At 42.6% G+C, this 23,144-nt stretch overlaps 1 protein-coding gene across 14 annotated transcripts in view; it reads right to left on the minus strand.

The window, feature by feature from the left end:
* Nucleotides 1–12,426: 12,426 nt before the first annotated feature.
* tafa4b (TAFA chemokine like family member 4b) overlaps nucleotides 12,427–23,144 on the minus strand; it is a 39,329-nt gene continuing 28,611 nt past the window's right edge. Inside the window, exons 4-9 of one of the 14 annotated variants that reach the window (XR_005208076.1) lie at nucleotides 20,399–20,523; nucleotides 17,659–17,722; nucleotides 16,811–16,897; nucleotides 16,152–16,193; nucleotides 14,463–14,663; nucleotides 12,427–12,804 (exon numbers count right to left, since the gene is read on the minus strand). Coding sequence is in view for 2 of the 14 variants with exons in the window: in XM_037779524.1 (XP_037635452.1) it covers nucleotides 17,693–17,722; nucleotides 20,399–20,523 (155 nt within the window). In the remaining 12 variants the exon portion in view is untranslated. Of the gene's footprint in view, nucleotides 12,805–14,462; nucleotides 14,664–15,724; nucleotides 16,898–17,658; nucleotides 17,723–20,398; nucleotides 20,524–23,144 lie in introns of those variants that run through there. The other 13 variants (XR_005208075.1, XR_005208071.1, XR_005208068.1 and 10 more) reach the window with 13 other exon arrangements.

Genomic DNA, 23,144 nt, shown 5'->3' on the forward strand with positions numbered 1-23,144 from the left:
TGTTTTTGCCATGACAGGCTCTGATTGGTATTATAAGTGTCTGACATTATAGAAAGAGTCTCGCTCAAGGAGAAGACTCGTTCTGAAATCTGGCGAGGTGACGTGTTGCCAGAAGACAACGGTGGAATAGTGGAATACATCCATGGTGGAAACGTGAGTGCTAGTCGGGCAGAGTTTGTTGTGTTGGAGTACACAAAGCGTAGCTTAGTGTTATCTAAAAGTTTTCAATGTCATGGCTAAATATTAAGATGATTTCGACAATGTCGATGAGGTCTTTGAATTCGATGTCTGCCCATATTTATGTCAGCCAGAGTATACGGATACTCAGATTTCACGAGACTTCTCCTTGAGCGGGACCTGGACACAATAACAAACAGACAGGATCAAGAGAAAGGTAAGAAAATGTTTTATTTCTCTGTAAGGTTCTTTCCATAATGCTGTCAGACATTTATAATAACAGTCTGAGCCTGTCAGTGGCAAAAACAAGCACTTTTAGTGAACATAATGTTACATTGACGCTGCTTACTTGCCTTCGCAGCTTGTTTCGCGGCTGCTGGTGTTACACTGAAATCTGTGACCACTGAAATCTCTGACCGCAGAGAGCCAGCAACACATTAGGTCACCATTTCTGATGACAGCTGTCAGCCCACTGTACCTAATGTTTTACCTTTCTTTTAGAGTTTTGCGAATATATCTTTAAATTAAAAGTAAAATACATTTATGTTTATAAACAATTTAGTTTTGTGTGTTTTCTGTCACGTATTTGCCTCATTTATTATACAGGTACAGCGAGGTTACAATTTCTGATGACAGCCGTCAAAAATGGTGACCTCATGTGTTGCTGGCTCTCTACGGTCACAGATTTCGGTGGTGACAGATTTCGGTGCAGCACCGGTTACAGCATTATCCCTCAATACTCGACCAATTTCCATAATAGTAAAAACATGCGAAAATAGGGTCCAGGTTAAAAAATACCTAAGTCACCCTTTAAAAGGGTACATTTTTAAACTGGCTGTGGGAGAACTGGAAACTGCACAGTGAAGCTAGAGTATTTCTACCTACGGTATATTAACTTTTTCTTCCCCCTTAGAGTGCTGATCCTAATCTTATAAGCAAGAAGAAATATTATTTTCTGACATCATTTGGAGTTGCAACCGGGAGCCAATATGTGTATCAAGCTAGAGATTGGAGTGCATTAGTATGAAATATGAAGTCAGTCAGTGTAACTGTGGAACACCTCAGTTTGATGCTCACACATCCCAGTGGCAGCGCTGACTCTCTTGGCAGGAACTACAGTTCAAGCAGGTGACACCGATAGAACCGGAGGCAGGGTTTGACAGGACCGTGCTGTATTACACCTCGGACTTCATCAGAGCGGAGGGTCTGGATAATGATCTGATGCACGAGGATCAGCAGCACCATGATCAGCACTGACAGCCTGATGACAAGAGTACTGTGACAGCAAAAGCTGTGGTGAGAGACTCTGTGAAAGAAAGACAGGGGGAGAGTTGAGTATAGACACATAGAGAGAAAGTGTGAAGAGAAAGAGAGAGGAAGAGGTGTCTGTCACAAGTAGACTGTATATAAGAAGTGGACATAGTCACCGTGATGTCACCCAGTGTGGACTGCTGTTTTGAAGTTATGGCTAGAAAGGATCCGTCTAATGTAAAATTCTGAAGGGAGTTTGTGTTAATGTGCTCTGCAGGCAGCCTTCATTAATCCTGTGTCTCTACACTTGTAAGGAAAGTTGCATTTGCAGTTCTGTGTGACATGTTTACATGCTAATTTGAATCCAGTGTGTAATTTATTTTAGATTAAAGTTCTAGTAATGTAATGAAGTCATGAATCAAGGTCAAGGTTAAGTTGTGTTTTTTATTATCTTAAAGTTACTATGAGGAACTTTCATTATGTGTTGATTTTGGCGGTCCCTACAGACAAAAGCTGTAGTGCTCCCGAGCACCAGAGTCCCTTTAGAAAACCTCTCCTTTTACTGCAGCAGGGTCTGACAGTCTGCCCCGCTCTCACTCAGTCGAGATGGTTAAGGTTAGGTATTGATCTTGAATAGTTAAGGTTAGGCATTAATCTCGAATAGTTAAGGTTAGGTATTGACCTTGAATAGTTAAGGTTAGGCTAGGTCGTCAGGCAGCGAGTCTCGCGAGAGTTTTTGCAAGTTTTTGCAGATCTCAGATCCGATTTCACAATTTGCAGGTTACCTTCTAGACACTACCGCATTTTGGTCGTCACCATTTTGGTCTTTTGCAACCAGAAGTGACACGAGAGGGCGGAGCTAAGTGCAACCGAATGCTGAATAAAACATTTTTAGGCAACCAAAAAGGTTCTAATTAATTTCATGAAATGAAAACAAACTGCGAAATGGTTTAAGTTGAGACCATAAACTCATGTTTACAATGTTTACTGAGGTAATACATCAAGTAAGAAGTAGGCTCATTTTCTCATAGATTTCTTCTTTTTGCAACCAGAAGAGTCGCCCCCTGCTGGCTGTTAGAAAGAATACAAGTTTAAGGCACTTCAGCATTGGCTTCACTTCTCAGACCTCCGAGTTGCCCACTGCAAGAAACAAGAATAGGTCCTCTAACAAAGTCTGACATGGACATGTCTTAATCAATGAGAGAAAGTGAGAGAAAGAGTGATTGGGAGAGATGTTTATGTGGCAAATACAAATGTCCATTACAGCAGAAAACACAATCAATATGCTCTTTTATAGAGGCAGCTTGCAAACAGTGAGACGTTCCCTGGTGCTTGATAATGCCACCAAAATTATTTCCCCCCTCCATCTTCCTCTTTTTTTTTCTCCAGTCCCTCTCCTCCTTTCCCCCGTCTCATACACCCTCGCCGCGACAATATGTCATGCAATGGATATAATTGCAATAATGCAATTTGGTTTGGAGGCGGATTGAGAGAATAATTGGACTCAACCCCAACGAAGTGACAGGCTAATGATTTAGCATGGCCACTGGCTATTGTGAGAAGCGAGCGCTTTCAACGCTACTGAGCTAATTTCCTCTGATGATGGTCTTAGCACGTTGTCTTTGTGTCGGCACAGAGGAGCGCATGGCCATGAGGCGGACAGCTAGATGATGTAACCCACCCACCCAGTGCCAAACAAACACATGTCTCTTGTCTAGGAGAAGCCACCCACTGTTCTCAGTTACTTCATGCACAAAATGGGCCTCATTTGAACTAAAGATAAAGCAAATCCCGGAGCAAGACAAAGTCCAAAAAATAAAAAAAGAAGCCTCATCTATATTCACTTTCCCCAGACACATGAGCTCTGTAGGAAACCAAAGAGTTGCCAAGAGGAGGGAAAGCATTAGCATAGCCATCATAGATAATTGCAATACGCTAAGGCAAGACCAGGACTTTAAATTACTGCAGCAATGGCACAAAAATGTGTATGACTTTGAAGTAGAATACAATATGCAAGCGCAATGTTTGTGATGTATTCTGATAAAAAAAAACAGGCAATATACAGTCAAAGCACCTCACGGTACAGCTGTTCAAAGAGAAATTTCCATTTGAATGGAGCGAGCGCCCATCACTAGAGCAACAATAACAAGGCGGCGGCGCTATAACCAGTGACCAGTGTTGAGAAAGTGTCACATCTTGATACCTCTTCTGTCTGATGAGACGAGGAGAAGACTTCAAGACATTTTCTCCTGCTTTCTGCAAAGTACGGCTCAAGTGAAACAACCACAGATAAGCTTGTTTTTCAGTCTGCGGACATGATGCGAATGTGAAGCGGGCAAAGTCAAAAGAGGCTGCGAAACAGTGCGTGCTTGTGTGTGTGTGTGTGTGTGTGTGTGTGTCTGCACCATTTTGTGTGTGTTTGTTGGCAGACTCAGGCTTGAAACCAGGCTGGTGAATTTATTTATATCAGCTCGTTTTATGAGCCCTGCAGCTGGCGAGATGAAAGGGTTACCACAGCACAGGCGGAGTGTGTGTGTGTGCACATACGTATGTCTCGGTGTGTGTGTGTGAGAGCGGATTATTAATGACTTTCATCCAGGTAAAGTGAGGAAATCTCACACACTTAAATTAGTTGTTTTCTGACATTTTGCGCCAGAGGCAGACGGAATGAAATGTTTTGCTATGACAGTGTTCCTCTCTTTACCCTTTCACTGACACACCATCATTTTTTTCTCCTTCCTGTTCCCTCTTCTTCTTTTTCTTGCGTAATTTCTCCTTCATCTTTTTCCCATTCTATCATTTCTGTCTTTTATTTCTCTCTCTTGCTCTTTGCGGCCATCTGCTCTTTTGTTCCTCTCTCTGGCTATGTTGTTGTCATGCACTGGCATGATGGCTTATCCACCATTTCACACAGAAAAAGCATCACAAAAGGAGAGCACAGAGAGAGAGAGAGGCGGAAAAGGAATGGAGGCAGGCAGGAAAAACTATACCTGGCATGCATGGAATCGGCACGGCTGGCCGAGGTGAAGGCTGAAGGAAAGAGAAAAAGCATTTTGTAAAGGTTAGCACCAGGAAAGCCTTTCTCTCTCCCACCTCGCTCACTCCCTCTCAGCCAGAATCAATGCTCCAAAACCCCCCAAAGCCAGATCCTCTTACATCCTATCAATTATTCAACCTGCCTCTTTTGTACAACCACTCCTGTTTACAAGGACTGCCTGGCCAATTGTAAATGTTTGCGTGCCCGCTGAGCCCCCATCGCATCCCAACCACACACGTTGATTACACAGTGATTTAGCTCTATTCTGCCATGCCCGCCGCCACCCCCCCCCCCAAAACACCACTCACATCTGCGCTGACGGGGCATCTGTCAGGCTGGCACAGAGGCAGCCGTAGAGGCGGATAGCCCCGAAGCTCTGAGGGCAAACAGGGGTAGAGCAGGACGAGAGACGCCAGTACACTGCCTGTGGAGCTTGTCGTCTGGGCTGAGGTCTGGCTGAGGGCACGGCATCTGGCTGCCAGTCCCGGCAGATGTGCAGCCACGCTCAGGAGGCTCTGAAAATATGTGTCTGCATATCAGCCTGATCTATGGCACCAGCAGGTTAGCTGGTGGACAGAAACTACAACTGTCACTTCTCAATGCATGCCTTTAATATATAAAGAGATGAAGGTTCACCCCCTCTACTAGCAAGATGTCCCTATACATTGGACACCTTGCGAGAACATAAGTTGCCGCCATGTTCGAAAGAAACACAGCAAAAATACACTCTTGGATGCTTCTATGGTAGATAAAACATGATAAATTCCCCTTTAGGGTGCCTTTCATTAGAGAAAACGTGATAAAATGGCCTCTAGGTTGCCCTTCCAGTAGAGAAAACGAGATAAAGTGGCCTCTAGGATGCCTTTCCAGTGGGGAAAACATGATAAAGTACCTTATAGGGTGCCCTTCCATTGGAGAAAATGAGATAAAGGGCCTTCTAGGATGCCCTTCCAGTAGATAAAGTGGCCTCTATGGGTGCCCTTCCAGTGGAGAAAACATGATAAAGTGGCCTCTAGGGTGCCTCTATGTTAGATAAAACAAGATAAAGTGGCCTCTAGGTTGCCTTTCCAGTGGAGAAAACATGATAAAGTGGCCTCTAGGATACCCTTCCAGTGGAGAAAACATGATGAAGTGCCTTCTAGGGTGCCCTTTCAGTGGAGAAAACATGATAAAGTGGCCTCTAGGATGCTCTTCCAGTGGAGAAAACAAGATAAAGTGGCCTATAGGATGTCCTTCCAGTGGAGAAAACAAGATAAAGTGGCCTATAGGATGTCCTTCCAGTGGAGAAAACAAGATAGAGAAAACATGATAAAGTGCCCTCTAGGGTTCCCTTCCAGTAGAGAAAACGAGATAAAGTGGCCTTTAGGATGCCTTTCAAGTGGAGAAAACAAGATAAAATGTCTTCTATGATGCCCTTTCAGTGAAGAAAACATGAGGAAGTGCCTTCTTAGATGCCCTTCCAGTGGAGAAAACATGATCTAGTGTCCTTTTAGATGCCCAATACGGTAGATGAAACATGATAAAGTGGCCTCTAGGTTGCCCTTTCAGTGGAGATTCAATGATTTTTCTTATAGAGAACTTTTTCTCATCAGTCTTTCTGAAAAGCTTAAACATGTTCCTCACATTTTATATCTATATTCTAAACTAAATGGGTATCTACTTTATTGGATAGTAGACTTCGAGCAGCCATTGTTTTCAAAGCTCGCCTATTGTTCTTTTGTTTGCAACACATTCTGATGGCAGACTACAAACCCCTCAAAGAGTGTGTTGTTCCAGCAGCCTCTGTGTAATGCAGTCTCTTATTGAGGGTTTCTTTCATCTGCTTTTCTAAGCCAGTAATTTTAACAAAAAAAAAAAACAATAATTAATTTGTTAGCCAAAAAAAACTACAGCTCCCTTCAAAGTTTTCTATAATCTACAAACACCCTCATGTCATTTTCCCAGCTTTATCACAGTAATTTCTGCTCTCTAACAGACTGCCATCGGCCCTGTCTGTGGCCAATTTAAACTATAGATGGCAGCTTCATTATATTTTGCACTGAGACCCAGAAACCACCCAGTGCTCCTATACTGATATACGTCTCTAAGCCTCAGGTTTTTTTGTATGCCAGTTAGTTTGTTGAAATTTAATGAAACCCAGATTGATTTAGTAAAATGCACCGGACACAGGGCCCTTCTACAAGACAGGGCCAAAACATCAGCGTGTAATACAGGACGACGTTGATTTTGTACTAAACTGGTGCAAATTACGAAACAAATTTTCGATTAATGAAAATACTAAAAACCAACCGACACAGTGAACCTGCTTTTGTGGCAGCCTCGGCCCGGTCTAATCTCACAGCTCGTCTCTGGACTGGCCTCAGTTGGTTTGTTAAAGGTACAGTGTGTAGGATTTGGCGACATCTAGTGGTGTGGTTGCAGATTGCAACCAACTGAATACATCTTCGCTCACTCCTCCCTTTCCAAAACCGTGGTAGCGCAATTCACCTCACTCAGAGGCCATCCTTACCATAATAACCCAACTATAGGAGCAACAGAAGTCAGACGGCGACCGGCGGTACCACGGTTTTGCACTCTGCAGCTCACGTTACCCCAGTTTCACAAGCGTGTTGGAGAACTACGGTGGCCTTCAGGTAACGTAAAAACGTGAACGGCTCTCTCTAGAGCCAGTGTTTGCTTTGTCCGTTTTGGGCTACTGTAGAAACATGGCGGACTCTGTGAAGAGGACCCGCTCCCTATGTAGATATGAAGGGCTCGTTCTAAGTTAACGAAAACACAACAATTCTTAATTTCAGCTGATTATATACTAATGAAAACATAGTTAAACATATTGTATTCCATTTCTGCTAATAGATCCCCCAAAATGTTACACACTGTTCCTTTATGGCCACTAAAAATTCAAATATTAAACAAACATTACATTGTTTTTTTTTTAAAAATGGGCCATTCCTGTTTAGACAAATATGTGAAATACATCACATAATGTTCAGTAAGTTATGATCCAGTGCTGGTTGTAATTTTCATTATTACAAAAGTCAGTGTTAGTTTTCTTTCTTCTGGAATAAAAACCCAGAAGTTCCTGTTTTGTGTCAAAGTCTGTTCCCCCTTGAATAATGTTTCCCTCCCGTTAGAATTGTCTTTCCTATAGCGCCCCCCTCTGCAGTGATGTTTGGACTTAGGTTATGGTTGTCAAGGGGCAGGGAGCAGAACAGACAGGAGGGACCCAAATGCAGAGACATGCAGATTCAACAAAGATATTTTGATAAAACAAAAAGTCTTACAGTTATAAAAGGCAGGCAGGTACAGCTAGCAGACACAGGCAAAAGAAACTCCTTACAACAAAAGATGAACCGGCAAAGAACAAAGGAACCGAGGTGGTAAAAATAGTGACCGACTTACTGGGGAAGTGAGAACAAGTGAGCAGGAGGTGAGGCGAGTGCAGGACTAATGAGGGAGAGGTGAAACTGATCGGGGCAGACAATCAAAAAGGCAGGAAACAAACAATGGCAGGAAGCAAAACAAGACAAGACACAAGAGGAGAGGACTTTCAAAATAAAACAGGAAACTAAAAACCCATGCAGGACCTGACAACGGTCAGGCATAGCAGAGATAATCAATTGAGGTTAGGGATAAGGTGGTTTGACTTTGGCTGTCTGTTGGTGCAATAGACTGTATATAAGAAGTGAGCGTATTCACCATGACGTCACCTATTGGTTTGTGGGCTGCCATTTTGAACAAGCCCCCAGGAAGAGTGCCGGGCTTTGAAGCAAATTTTCCATTTGATCCGGGTCCTTTATCACTTGGCAGTTGAGCCATTTTGGCTTCATGCACCACTGAGCAACTCTCATAGGACTGAACGGGAGCCCAGCTCCAACGCTGTATCCAGTTCTCTTTATACATCCATGGTTTTGAAGCCTCGAGTTCGGCATTTTGGCCGTCGCCATCTTGTTTTTTTGCAACCAGAAATGACATGAGAGGGTGGAGCTAAGTACAAACAAACGCGGAATAAAACATTTTTAGGCAACCAAAAATGTTATAATTAACTTTCATGAACTGAAAACACACTGTGAAAGGGTTAAAGTTGGAAGACGAAAACACGGACAGACTACCAGACAACTCCCAGAATGGTAGCGGCCTGTCAATCACAAGGTAGCCACGCCCTAAAGCATCCCCTGCTTTATGGTCTATTTGACTCTAAATGGGACCATAATTTACTAAATGAACATCATGCTGTGTTGAAGAAGACTTGAAACTAGTGATTGAGACCATAAACTCATGTTTACCATGTTTACTGAGGTAATAAATCAAGTGAGAAGTAGGCTCATTTTCTCATAGACTTCTATACAATCAGACTTCTTTTTGCAACCAGAGGAGTCGCCCCCTGCTGGCTATTAGAAAGAATATAGTTGTTGAAAGCTAACAATAACTACAAGAGGAGGAAAAGCAATAGCATAGCCACTACTGTAAGAATCACAACATGTTTTATGATTTAAAAATGACAAGGCACTCAAGTTTCACTATCCAGTGTCGCAGCAGATGACCATTTAGCTTTAACAGAAAACCACAGGAACATGTTTTTATCAGGCTATATTGGCTCTCTTTACTACAACTACCACAACATTTTAGAACTTGTGAGGTCTCTGCTTGTAATGATTTTAAATTTGTAGCAGTGGGCGACGGAGACAGTGGAACTAATGGTTTCTGTGTGTTTGATCCTCCCTTGTTGTGTCTCATCACTCTCTCCATACCTCACCAACAGGGAAATGTATGAGGGCGTTGTGTCTCCACCCAATGTACCAGACAGGACACATTTCTCAGGAAAACAAACCATTAATTTGATAAATAAGGAAGGAGTAGAACATTTGGATAATTAATTATGAATAATGCATGCGTGCTTAGCTGTTTTTGTCATTGGTGTAAACACTGAAACACTTCCTACTAGGCTATTTCTCTACTTAGCATAAATGGGGGTTGTTTGTCTGACAGTTAAATTCATATTTATGTGGATTCTCTCTGTTGTGTGTTCTCACATGTCAGGGAGCTCGCTACATGGCTGACAGTAATACAGCATGACAGACAGTAAAGTAAATGCAATTTCTACAAATTAGAAACAGGCTTTAAATAGCACTGTTAGCATACCATACTCGCCAGCTGAGTGCCACAGGCCACGCACCACGCTATGGTGTCTATAGTCGTATGATCAGCAGTGCCAGCGAGCAACGCTTTTCCCCCCGCAAGCACAGTCTGTAACTCTTTATTGTCTTGTGTATATATGTATGTGTGTAATCTCATAGCTTCAGTAGGCAAAATTAAATCTGTCACTTCTGGCGCGCGTGTGCAGCACATACTTTATAATACAATGATATCGTGTATTGAAATGTATATTGCTGGAGTCTGATAGCTGCTGTCTATTATCAGTGTCACTGCGCATTCAGCTCTTTTTTGCATGTTGTGGCATAAAGGCAGACAAAATTACATTTACACACAGATATGAATTGCTTACATTGACCATTAAGTTATTCACACCCCCCTTTGTGCGAACAATACTACAGCGCGCACACACACACACACACACACACACACACACACACACACACACACACACACAGAGTCATGTTTCCATCACTATAGAGGACATTACATTGACTAACATTCACGTCCTGGAGACTTACGCCTCATTTCCACAGGGTATACGCAAGGAAATGCATCTCTTTACTGATGGATAGAAACACCACTGCAGATATAGGGGAGAAGTTACTAATGTCTGTTTTTTGCGGTCCAGTCTAACGTTAGACGAGTCACATTTATACATTTTTTCTAAGTGAAAAAAGTGCCACGCCATATTTAGCTAATATTGGTAGCATGCTAGCTGTGTAACATAAGAGCCCATACAGTGGTTCATATGTCTTTTAACAAAATAGTTCACAAAACTGTAGAATATGCCATCAAACTTTTCACTTGTATTACATAAACTGTATTGCATTTATCAATCACTTTATTAATTCGCTAATTCCACAGGAAGTTAGCATAGCGTTAATTTCCTGTGGCATATGGTCTGTCCGTAATCTGCCGCAAAAGTAAAACATTTTCAACATACTCCAGGCAAATTAGCAAAATGCCCCCTCTGTTTTTTTGGTCCGTAATTTGCCCCAAGTACATTAAAGAAAATAATCTTTTGTGACAGAGAACAGATAAGAGACAATAAATAATAAACTGATTGATGAATGTCATGCAGCTGTATTTATAAATGTTTTTCTAAGTGAAAAGTTTGACTGCATATTCAGCAGTTTTGTGAATTATTTTGTTAAAAGACGTGTGAACCACTATAAGCACTTACACATCTAGCATGCTAACAATGTTAGCTAAATATGCCGTCGAACTTTTCACTTAGAAAAAATGTAACGTTTTAAATGTGACTCGTCTAGACTGGACGGCGAAAATAACAGACAGTAACTCACAGATATAAAAACAACATAGTAACTTCTCTCTCATATCTGCGGCGGTGTTTCTATCCACCCGTAAAGAGATGCATTTCCTTGCATTGAACACTAGGGGGCGTAAAACAAAACACAAAACATAACTGTGTGAAAACAAAGTGTAACTATAACCATAACCGCTACTTGCCTGATCCTAAACCTTACCCTAAACTTACCCTAACCTTAAACCAAGTCTTCACCCTAAAATGTAATGCTTTACGTTATGGGGACGTGCATTTTGTCCCCAAAAGGAAGGCGAGTCCCCACAATGTGAGTGTGCAAACAGATTTATGTCCCCACAACATCAGTAAAACACACCCACACACACACACACATACATATAGTATCGTACACAAATACAAAGAGTGTATAGTGTAAGTGCTCAATAGAAATGGCTCAATGGTAATTCAGTTAATATGCATGTATGTAGCTCATGTACCGTCCCAAACACACACGCGAACACGTGCACGTGCACACCGCGGGGCTCCTCTTTATCAGCGCTGCTCACATTGGCACCGACACATGCATTGCCAAGGCTGCCAGGCTACGGCCATGCTAATGCAGCCTGTTAGTGTAACAAAGGCTCAGGTCAATGGAGCCTCCAGTGGCTAATTGCTTCAGAGAGATAAGTGAGTTTGACGACGCAGCAAGGAGCGGCTCAGCGAGAGGAAGCAGCGAGGGAGGAGATGTTAATGAATCCCCCGTTCACTCCACCGTCAATATCGGGCCGTCGCAGGCCTGCCGCAAAATGAATATTAAAGACACTTTTGATTGTTTGATGTTTTTTGTTTTTTTTACTGGTTTCATTGAATTTTAATGGGCTGTGTTGTGGGTGTTTTTGTCACATATTCTATGCTGGGTAAGAGAGTGGAGCTAATGCAATTAATCCCCACACCATCACCTGACGGCTAACCAGCTGTGGTAGCCAATACATTCACATGTCCGTGTTGCACTAATGGTGCTGCATCAGAATACTGAGTGACTGCGAGTGAGCTGAGTGATGATAAAAAAAAGGTCTCAATGCAATTAAATGTGGTTTTAATAATGTATTTTTGAGAGCACACGTTTGAGTAATTATATGTCGTGGTTATTGCACTAAAAAGATTTGATCTATTGAAGGACACGTTTTTGGCTCGAGTTGATTTGCTCCCTCTGAAGTGACAGTGACAAGACCAGCGACTGCCATCCGGCGCTGATAACACCGATCGGATCTTCTTCGTCAGCTAATCTCCGTCTGACTTATATTAAATCAATGTCAGTTTCAGACAGCAGGAGGTGGAGCCCGGCCGTCTCCTCTACAATGGCAGAAAGCTCTCTTTCCCTCGAGCTGACTCAAGTTGTCACACATCTCTCTACCTCTGACTGACTCACTTCATCTGAAGATTACCATTCTCACTGAACATGAATCCTGAACCCATATTTCCTGGATATGGCTGGAGGCTAATACAAATTGGACTTGACAAAAGATGATGCATAAGCCAAGACAACGGTGTTTCATCCCTTTATTTCTCCCTCTCTAGGTAGCGATTGTGTGAATTGCCGACGAGTGTGATGATGGACTATTGGAGGCGTTTGGTTTGACGATGCAAGTGGCCTCTCGGGAGCCACCCAGGCTTAGCGCATAAACAAAGACATACTTAAAAATACTCTTCACACGCTCACACTCTCTGCTATACCTCTCTATCTCTGTTTTTCTCCTTCAGACAGCTCTGCCTATCATCTCTCATTAGCATCTTCTTCTGCACTCAAGTCCTCCAAGCGGTTTGTTTGCTTCTGTAGGTCCTGCCCTCTGGGTCCCACCAGTTGCTAACCTGTGGAGATGAAAGCAACCAGTCTCCATGGGACGTTTGGGAGGTTAGACGCCTGCTGACACATTACAGAGACATTTCCTTCCAGTTAAAAACAGGAGTCTGAAAAGTGAAGCCAATGCAGAAGTGCCTTAAACTTGCATTCTTTATAATAGCCAGCAGGGGGCGACTCCTCTGGTTGCAAAAAGAAGTCTGATTCTATAGAAGTCTATGAGAAAATGAGCCTACTTCTCACTTGATTTATTGCCTCAGTAAACATTGTAAACATGAGTTTATGGTCTCAATCGCTAGTTTCAAGTCTTCTTCAATACAGCATGATGTTAATTATGGTCCCATTTAGAGACCATAAAGCAGGGGATACACCAAGCCAACATCAAACAACTAGCGGCAACGAAGGCCAGAAGCTGCGTTGCCTCACGTCGTCTTTGTTTTGACCGACAAGTTGCATTTGAACACACCGCAAAGACTACAGCCGAGGGCTAGTCAGCACATACGTTCTGTGAATGCGTGAGAGGAAATAACTCTCCACACCAGCAGGTGGCGGTAGTCTGTATTTGTTATTCAAAAAGGGAAACCGGAAGACAGAGGAATGCGGATATACGAGCCTTTGTTATGATACGTACATGAAATAAAGCGGTGTTTGCCGACCATTTCCACACCACTCTCACTCACCACTTAGCTTCATTCCAGATGTCGCTGTGAAAAGATCCGTGTACTGACTTTACTCGTTGGCTTGCTTTCCACACTTCCGTTTCTCTTCCCATGCACCGATTCGTTTAAGCTGAACAGCCAATCAGAGGGATTTCTCTCACCGAAAGGCACCACCGCCGATTCAACATGCTGAAAAAAACTCAGACACGGGGAGACTAGAGCCGACGGTGGGGGACACACAACAAAAACTAGGCCGATGGACGCTCACCGACGGCACCAAACTGTCCAATGGCCGACTGGCAGCTTGGTGTGTTGGGGCCTTTAGTGCGTGGCTAACTTGTGACTGACAGGTCGCTATCACGGCGTTGTCTGGTCTGGTAGTCCATGTTTTCTTCTTAGAACTTTAACCCTTTCACTGTGTGTTTTCAGTTCATGAAAGTTAATTATAAGCTTTTTGGTCACCCCAAAAAATGTCTTATTCAGCGTTCGGTCGTATTTAGCTCCACCCTCTCGTGTCATTTCCGGTTGCAAAAAAACGAAACTGCGACGGCCAAAAACCAAGACAAAATGCCGAACTAGAGGCTTCAGAATGGCAGTCAACAAACCAATGGGTGATGTCACGGTGACTACATCCACTTCTTATATACAGTCCATGGTTAAAAACAAGATTATTTTGTACACTGGAGAATTGTGTCTGTAAGCACAACTCATACAGTGAACGGATTTCTTTCATCATTTTTGAGGCCAGCTGCTAACAAGGTTGTTAGAAGCTTGTTTTTCTTTTTACACAACAACAGACAACGTATAGACCCGTGGATAGACACTGATGCTTGCTAAATTTGCATGCTATGTAACATCTCATTAAAGGTGAATATGGTAATACGAAATCCCTCCAAGATACCTTGAGGCCTCTTAGTTCAGTCGTCTTCCGTTCTCATAAATTGGCGAAGGTGGAGGAGTGTGTGCTCTGCTGCAGGGCCGGCCAGCCTGCACACAGCGCTTGTAGCTAAATATATGTACGTAGGTGCACTTTGCAAGATTTCCTTGTTAAATAGCAGTGACCTGAGACGAGCTGTGAATCGGTTCCCCGGCAGGTCTTCTGCTCTGTCTGTTGTTGGAACTGAAGGGTGGAGCTGCAGCGTCGAACCCCGGCCACCAGGGAGCATCGCAGCGCAAATTGTCCTCAAATATTGATTCTGCTGCAGAGAGCCATGTAGGACGGAGGGAGCGAGGCGCCAGGCTCATCTACAGAACACCAAACCTCTGGGGGAGAGAGAGAGAGATGGAAAGAGAGGGAAGGAAGGTAGGAAGAGGGGGGGAGTAAACAGAGCCAACATATTCTCATTCTCTGCTGAGTCCGGTTCTCCCACATTAGTATGTTTGTGGGTGTGAGTGGGTGGCCTTGTGAAGTTTTTGTGTGAATGTAGGTGTATTTTTGCTTGTGTGCGAATGCGGCTGCAGAATGGCATCGTATCCCCCACTCTAAATGGACCATTGTTGCTGCTCGAGGAAAGAGGGCATTGTGGTGTGACTGGCCTAACTGCAGTGCTGCACCGTAGGCCTAAAAATATTCCATGTCAGTGGTCCCGAGAGGAGCCCGGCGCTATCCAGGCCTCTCAGTAATGAGAGAGTGGAGCTGCCTGCCACTGGTAGCCCTGCTGTCCCCCAAGCTCCCTCTGGCTCAGAGCTCAGCACCGGAGCTGGAGAGGCAGCGGCTCAGCTCCCACAGATTTATCATAGCTCACAAAGCAGCGTGTCTGAAAGCAGAGGCTCTCATTCGCAGAGGAGCCGCCCCCCCGGCGGGCTAACCCCTGGGCACACTGACCCAACACATTCACATATCAGAGAGGCAGACAGACGCAGTTTTGAGAAAGACTCGCAACTTGGATGTGTGTCTACGAGAGGGAAAAATGGATTTGGAAAGCGTGAGAGCAAAAAAAGCAGCACACTGGTAAACAGCAAACAGCTGAGAAATAAAGATAATACGGTGTACTTTAACTGTTCCATCTTTTGTATGATATGCAATGTGGCAGAAAAGAGAGGGAGAGAGAGAGAGAGAGGCAGAAAGATTCAAAGAAAAGGCGAGAGTGAGAGGGAGAATGGACGGAGATAATTGAGAGATTTAAGGTGGTTGTTTGGGGCGCTACACTATTGTACTCAGTGCAGTAATGATCGAGCCCTGTGGGGGAAAAAAAACATGTTTACAAAGGTTTGAACTGCCATTATCGATGGCAATTATTTCAGTATATCTCACTGAGGCATTGATGTGGAGGGGGGGGCTCTAAAGGCAATCAATGGAGCACAAAAACAGACTGCATCTCCTATTAAAGGGTAGTTAAAAAAGACAATTGTTTAGTATTTACAGTGCTTTTAAAGAGTACGAACTTGAACATTTAGAGAGACAGAAAGAAGAAAGCATTCTCAATAAAATGAAATAACAACATAGAGACAACTTGTCCTTCTTGTTTGAACATTTTATGGGCCTCCTTTTTAACAGTTAACATAAGAGATGTCACAGACTGAATATAATAGATCAAAGATATATAACTTTGAAGGCTGAGCTCGGAAATGTTTCTGGGCAAAAATGAGACAGATGAATCACACTTTGCTAGTTCATGTTGTACCAAGCTGTATGGAAGTGAGGCTCAATAGTCGGAGTCGTTTTTAACCAATAACTACTCAGGAATAATGGGGCGTCATATATATATATTTATATATTTATCTACTTCAAGTGTTTTACAAAATGCTCACCTTCAATTTCATGTGACATCCACAGCAAAAGATGGGAGATATCTAGAAAAACAAAACATTCCCAAACGGTTTCAACTAGTGCAAATATCTTACATGAATTTTTAATATGTTGTTATGATCCTACGCTGCAATTCCTAATTAGAACTGCAAAATGACTCTCCGCAAAACAGTCTTCATGGTAGCGACTTGACCCACAAGAGCAATTTGATGCTAATTTGCTATTTGCTAGTTATGAGCTGCTATCTGTTTCATTCCTCCCAAATCGTCTCCGCCGTCTGCGGTGTGAGCTCTACATATCGACGACAGGTCTGGACTGTGTCCAGCAGCACTCACAGCTTTTAGTTCACATCTCGCACTCATCCGCAAATGCTTTGTTGAAATATATACTTTGAAATGCTTAATCGCTCTTTGAATTCGACCGTTTCTTTCCCACGTTTTGTCCATCATGGGAAAATAAAGAGTCCATTAGTGTCCGGATTTACCCTGGGCGTCCATGATTGTAGTCCGTTGGTCTCAACAACCAGCATACTGTGTGTATGCTGTATGTGCGGCTTCCGTGTAGCCGAGTGTACGTAGTTTGTGATGAGTACATTTTATCCCATTGTTTTGTGATGGATGACCTGACAGTGGTCCTTTCCTTGATATGCTCCCCATCGTACAGTAAATATGTGTGAGTCATCCATCCTTTCCACATGGAGAGTTTCAGGTTTCCTCGTGGCTCGGCGGCTCTCTTGCTATCGTGTGACCTAAAAAAAAAAAAAAAAAAGCAGCACAGATAAGAACAAGAGGATCAGTGTCACACAGACGTGTAATTACACGGAGTGACTCACACTCGCTGAATGAACGTTTCCATTTGGACGAGTCAATCAGAGGTCAGAGAGGAGAATATGCCAAATCAAACCATTTCCTCTATTTCTGGGCTCTTTGTCATCGGATTGAAAAATGGCTGTTTGCGGTCTGGCCGGCTGAGTGTTTGTGGGGACCGACAACGTCTCAACTGCTAAAGCTGGATTTCACATGTCTCGGAGCGACAATGGTTTGTTTACACTTAGTGTTGAAGGCGTATAATTGGAGATGTACAGAGCTTGTTTTCCATCAACAAAACCTTGTCCAATGTGCATGTATAATAAAGAGATATGCTCATATGGAGAAAAATTCTGTTTTAGTCCTGTTGCTGTAAACACATATGAAAAGGGACATGTGTGTCTTTGCCGTTCCTTGTTAAACAGTGTTCTGGTTCCTCAGTCAGTCAGGCAATCTATGCATCTTTCTGCAGCACACCTACGCTGCGTGGGAGTGAAAGAGATGGACAGATACAGATCATCACGGTGAATGGGCCGCAGAGGTGGTGAAAGGAGGTCACGGGGATAAAGAAGAGAGACACACGGAGGAAGCGGGAGAGCAGGGCCGAGCGTGCAGTTGCCAGGGAATCGATGTCTCATTGCAACCATCTTCAGCGGCATCTGCCACCAAGTCTCCAAGTAACTGCTCCCCGGTCCCAAAGCACCTTGCAAATGCACAATTAATGTCCACTGATGCAGTCAGCCATCGGCTCCTCGCTCCTCTCTCAGCTGATCGGCGAGTCGGGAGAGGGTGGGAGAGACACAACAGAGAGAAAAGGGAGAGAAGAAGAAGAAGAGAGATGGCACCATGCAACAGAATGAGGATAATTGCACCAACCAGTCCCAGAGTTGGTGTTAGGCCCAGGGTCATTAATTCCACTGCCTGTGACTGAGCCCAGCAGCGCCTCTGTTCCTCAGTCTATCCCACTCACCAATTTAATTATGACTCTTAATTGTAAAGCCTCTGTGGAAGGCCCCCGCCATAATGCATTCTAATGAATGCGACAGATGTTGTGCTGTTATGCCATCTCCCGAGCAATTACTCTTATGGCGCCTGCGCCGCTTTCCCTCACAAATGTTTCGTTTTTTTATATTTCACCTGTAAATAAACTGCACCTGCTCCATCCCACGACAAGCGCTCTGGCACGCACATACGCACCCACGCCCCCACCCACCCCCAGTCGTCAGTCCCGCAAATTAACTTTCACACTTCAACAGCTTACAAAGGGCCATGAAGGACTCTCATTTAAATCAATTTATCTCATCTCAATGGCGGCAGTTTACACGGCGTCACACAGCGGTTGTCTGGTGCACAGAGGTCTTGTGTTTTCTCCATCAGTTTGTCACCCTCGCCCGATGAGATACAGTTACAGCAGATTAACAAACAAGGCTCGCTGGGGGGTGGGGGGGGCGGCCTTGCTTGTTGATTAGCTCTGTATCTGTTTCTTTGTAATTTCTTATTGATGTGTGAAATCAGTGCTTAAATTAGATTACACTCATTTGTGGGCATCTTGAAGATCCAAACAACCCCTCCGTTTATAAGATTATCTTTAATTTGCTTGGTAAGCACTTCTTTCTTTTTCATACGCAGTCACATACAGTATGAGAAAAAGCAACAAGAGTCATCTAGTTGAAAGTCTGTTTACCAGATACACTAATCGACGCAAGATGTTTCACAAGGAGAATAAAAATCAATTCAGTTGAAGATCAAGGTCAATTCTAGCTACAGCAAATATTAGTCAAGCTGGAAGATGCTCAGCAGTATGTTTATTTATTCTTTCTGGACATCATGCGTCTCTCAGAGGACTTTCTGATGTGAACACTTATAAGTTTACATGCTTTGTTGTTGCTTACAAAGCAATAACTGGAGTTGGCTAGATACACAAGTAGTAGGAGTAGGAATCACCAGAGGCCCCAAGATACAATATTATAATGATTTTAAACATTTTGCAATATTCTGAGTATCGTGATAAGATATATTGTGATTTTAGAGATGTTAATAATCAACTGTTTAACCGTTAACAGACATTAAGAATATTACCGATTAATGCTATCAGTTAAACGGTTAAAAGAAATATTTAAATTAAATAAAAAGCTGAGCAAAACTCAGAGGAGCTGCTTGTAACTTAAAGGAGAATAGCTGGTCCATCTTAACAGTCCACCTTAAGAGAGTCTGAGCAGGTGTTACAAATACAGGAAGTTGGCTCGGGTCTTGAGGAGTTGTAGCATTTATTCACCGACAAATAAACTGTACACACACTGCACAGCTATGTTCACAGCTATAACGCCACCGACAACCCCACACTCACTGCCGCCACACGCCATGGCCCGCCGGACACTTGCTAACGTTATGCCGTGCTGACAGACGATATGTGTGTCACAACGGCGAGGACGAAGCCACCAGCAATGCTACAGTTGCGTATACGTAGCACATAAACAGACACGCGGTCTGTTGGACACTCGCTAACGTTACGCCGGGCTGACAGAGTACGTCAGGCAGACACACAGCCGACAACCTCGCAACTTAACTAAATGACGCGGTTTACTGGGAAAGTGGCTGAATGTGTCTTCAACAATACATGCTGCACCGTGGCTGCTAACTCTACCGGACGGGTGAACCGGGGATTCAGTTGTCTGTTTTGCTCATACACTGCAGCTGGCGATAAATGATGGATTTAACCTGTTTGTGCATGGGTTTATCGTTGTTGCTGGGTGGCTTGTTAGGCACTACAACCACAGCACCACTGCATGCAAGGCACTAATCTTGTCAGTTAACAGTTAATAATCAGTTAACGAGGGTCGGCTATTGGTTAAAAATTAATAAAAAATTAGCATCCCTATTCGATTATTACCTTTTTTCAATGCAGTTCGTCAACATTTGTTTTATCTGATAAGATACAGTTTTTGCTCTGTTCATCTCAGTTTTTAGTCACATATCTTGAGGTCAGAGGTTAAAGGACTCCTTTGAAAATGGCCATGCTAATTTTTCCTCACCAAAATTGGGCATAACTTTGGAGCTTTATTTAGCATTCTTCCCGACAACGTGACATGGTTGGTACCAATCGATTCCTTAGGTTTTCTAGTTTCATATGATTTCAGTATCTTAAGTATCTTATCTGAGCTCGCTACAACCTCTGAACGACTTATAGTGTCCGGGCTCGCTGTCGGATATATAACAAAAGAGCGATACTTGACGTCGGTGTATCGATACAATATTGACAAACAAAATATCACGATACTATGCTGTATCAAGTTTTTCTCCCACCCCTAACAAGTAGGTGACACTGTAAAAGCACAGAAAAACAGCACAGGCAACAAATGGAAGGATAAGAGCAGCATGTGTGAGAGACAGGCATGCAAACAGGACCACACAAAAATACAAACACAGACAGACATTCTTCTCACCTTGGTGGTTTTGACTTTGTTGCCAGTGCTGCAGGACCAGCCAGTCAGGTCAGGCAGGACCTTACACTCCTCTCCGTCCATACAGGGATGCATCTGGCACCACCACTTCTGGACTACGATGGAGGCTGGAGCAGTGAATGGAGGTTCAGAGAAAAAGAAAGACAGCAGGTTAGTAAATGGATGCTATGATATGATGAAGAGCACTGAATTAATGACAAAAAGCAAGAATATGGTGGTATCAATAACCCAAACCAGCCATTACCTACAGAATAACTCAGTAATACTGTACGGTTATAATTTACTTTATATCCACAGCCAACATGAACTTTTATTGGCCAAAAAATGGTAGTAAAGATTATTTTCATTGTCGATTAATCTGTTGATTATTTTCTCAATTAATCGATTAGTTGTTTGGTCTATAAAATGTCAGAAAAATGTTTCTTAAAGCCCAAGATGACGTCCTCAAATGTCTTGTTTTGTCCACAACTCAAAGATATTCAGTTTACTGTCATAGAGGAGTAAAGAAACCAGAAAATATTCACATTTAAGAAGCTGGAATCAGACACTTTTGAATTTCTTTTCTTCAAAAAATGACTCAAACTGATTAATCGATCATCAAAATAGTTGGCGATTAATTTAAAAGTTGACAACTAATCGATTAATCGTTGCAGCACTACATATTTTTACAATGTAAATGCCTGGAGCGCTGTCCGTGGTGCTGATCCTACAGCAGGGGCTGCTGTAGGATCAGCACCACAGACAGCACTTCTGTTCAAATCGCCAGTATCTCTGAGCAGTCGTGTGCTTTTTCATCTGTAATATGATAAGAGCTAAAATGTATAGCAGTTACCTTTTTTTTCATTTTAATCAGATTAATGTAATCCCTCAACATGGGATCTTAAAGCCGGTGCGGAATGGATAAGTCTGGCACCCGCAGGAGACAAAAATGAAAAAAGATAGAACAGGGGAAATATGACACAAGATTTCCCTGTCATACCTATCAACCATACCTACCATGACTAATACAAGTCCTTCTATACTGTATATATCCAATCAGATGTAGTTCTGCTGGTGTTCTAACAGGGCGGAGGTCTTTGAATGAGATTCAGAGGTGATTTTGTGTGTATTTTGTGCAGAGTCACTTATATTACCTATAATTTAAACGAAATGACTTCTTATCGCCCAACTTCCCTTTTGTTTCTGGTATAATCAGTAGAACACAAAGCACATTTAGACAATGAGCCAATGAGTATTATTATTCCAATTGCGTAACACAGAGAGCAAGAACAGGATTATGATGAAGCTATGCCATCAATTATAAAACAGTCTTCTCTCGAGTATTTCAGACGAGTCACTAATGTTTGTGATCTAGTGTATCATTTTAAAGCCCTGGAAAGGGCTGTGTAGAGTTTTTTATTGATTAAAACTAGGGCTAACTAACGTGTTAACACAAATTGATTTTAACGCCACATGCAATTTTTAGGTTGTAGCGGGCTCAGTTTTAAGGCTGGAGTAAAGAGACCAACCATAGTCATACTAGCTTGTCGTGAAGGAGGCTAAATTTTGCAGAGGAAAAACTGTCATGGCCATATTCAAAGCGGTCCCTTGACCTCCGACCTCAAGATATGTGAATGAAAATTGGGTTCTATGGGTATCCACGAGTCTCCCCTTTACAGACATGCCCACTTTATGATAATCACATGCAGTTTGGGGCAAGTCATAGTCAAGTCAGCACACTGACATACTGACAACTGTTGTTGCCTTTTGGGCCTGTTGGAGTTTGCCATGTTATGATTAGAGCATATTTTTCATGCTAAATGCCAGGGCTGACCGATAAATCGTATTTTCATCGTCATCGCGATATGAACATGCGCGATGAACACATCGCAAAAGGCCGTCTGAAACGTGATGAATAAGAAAAATCATCATATTTAGGGATGGTTCACAAAACCCGGTATCAAACGGGCTCCGGGGCTAAAGACTGTAGTACTTATTATCACGCTTCAGCCTCTCCTCTGCTCTGTGTCCGAGCTCTCCACACACATAAACACACAAAGGGAAGTCAGCAAAACTTATTTTATTATTATTATAGTTTATAATAATAGTATATTGTAGTTTATATGGTGACTTTGCTGTTGTAAACATTACTGTTGTTGCTCTAGAAACAACATTTAGCCAGGTTATATATAAAATATATGCATATGTATAGCTAATATGCACTTCAATATTTGTTTATTTATCACAAGTCATATCATCATCGCAATATTGAACAATGTTATCACACATCGCAGATTTTCCTTATATCGTGCAGGCCTATTAAATGCAGTACCTGTGAGGGACAATATTTGTCATTGTTTTGTGTTGTTAACTGATTTCCAATAATAAATATATAAATACATTTGTATATAGCAAACATATTTGTCCACCCCCACGTTGATAAGAGTATTAAATAATTGACAAATCTTTAAAGTACATTTTGAACAGATAATAAATTGTGTGATTAATTTACGATCAGTCAGGATTAAATATTTGAATCGATTGACAGCCTGAATTGAAACCAAATTTCCCTCTTTCTATCTACATTTTATAAAATGAGGTGATGATTTGCTGTATATCTACATGCAGGAAAATGAAGAAAACAGAGTTTCAGAACTTGGTGATCTACAGTTAATCCAGAGTTAAAACCCAAAGTTTTCTCACGTCTTGGCAGCTGACACTCAAATCTTCCAGCTCATCTGACCCACTG

The sequence above is a fragment of the Sebastes umbrosus genome, chromosome 1 (assembly GCF_015220745.1).
Source record: "Sebastes umbrosus isolate fSebUmb1 chromosome 1, fSebUmb1.pri, whole genome shotgun sequence".
Classification (NCBI taxonomy): Eukaryota; Metazoa; Chordata; class Actinopteri; order Perciformes; family Sebastidae; genus Sebastes; species Sebastes umbrosus.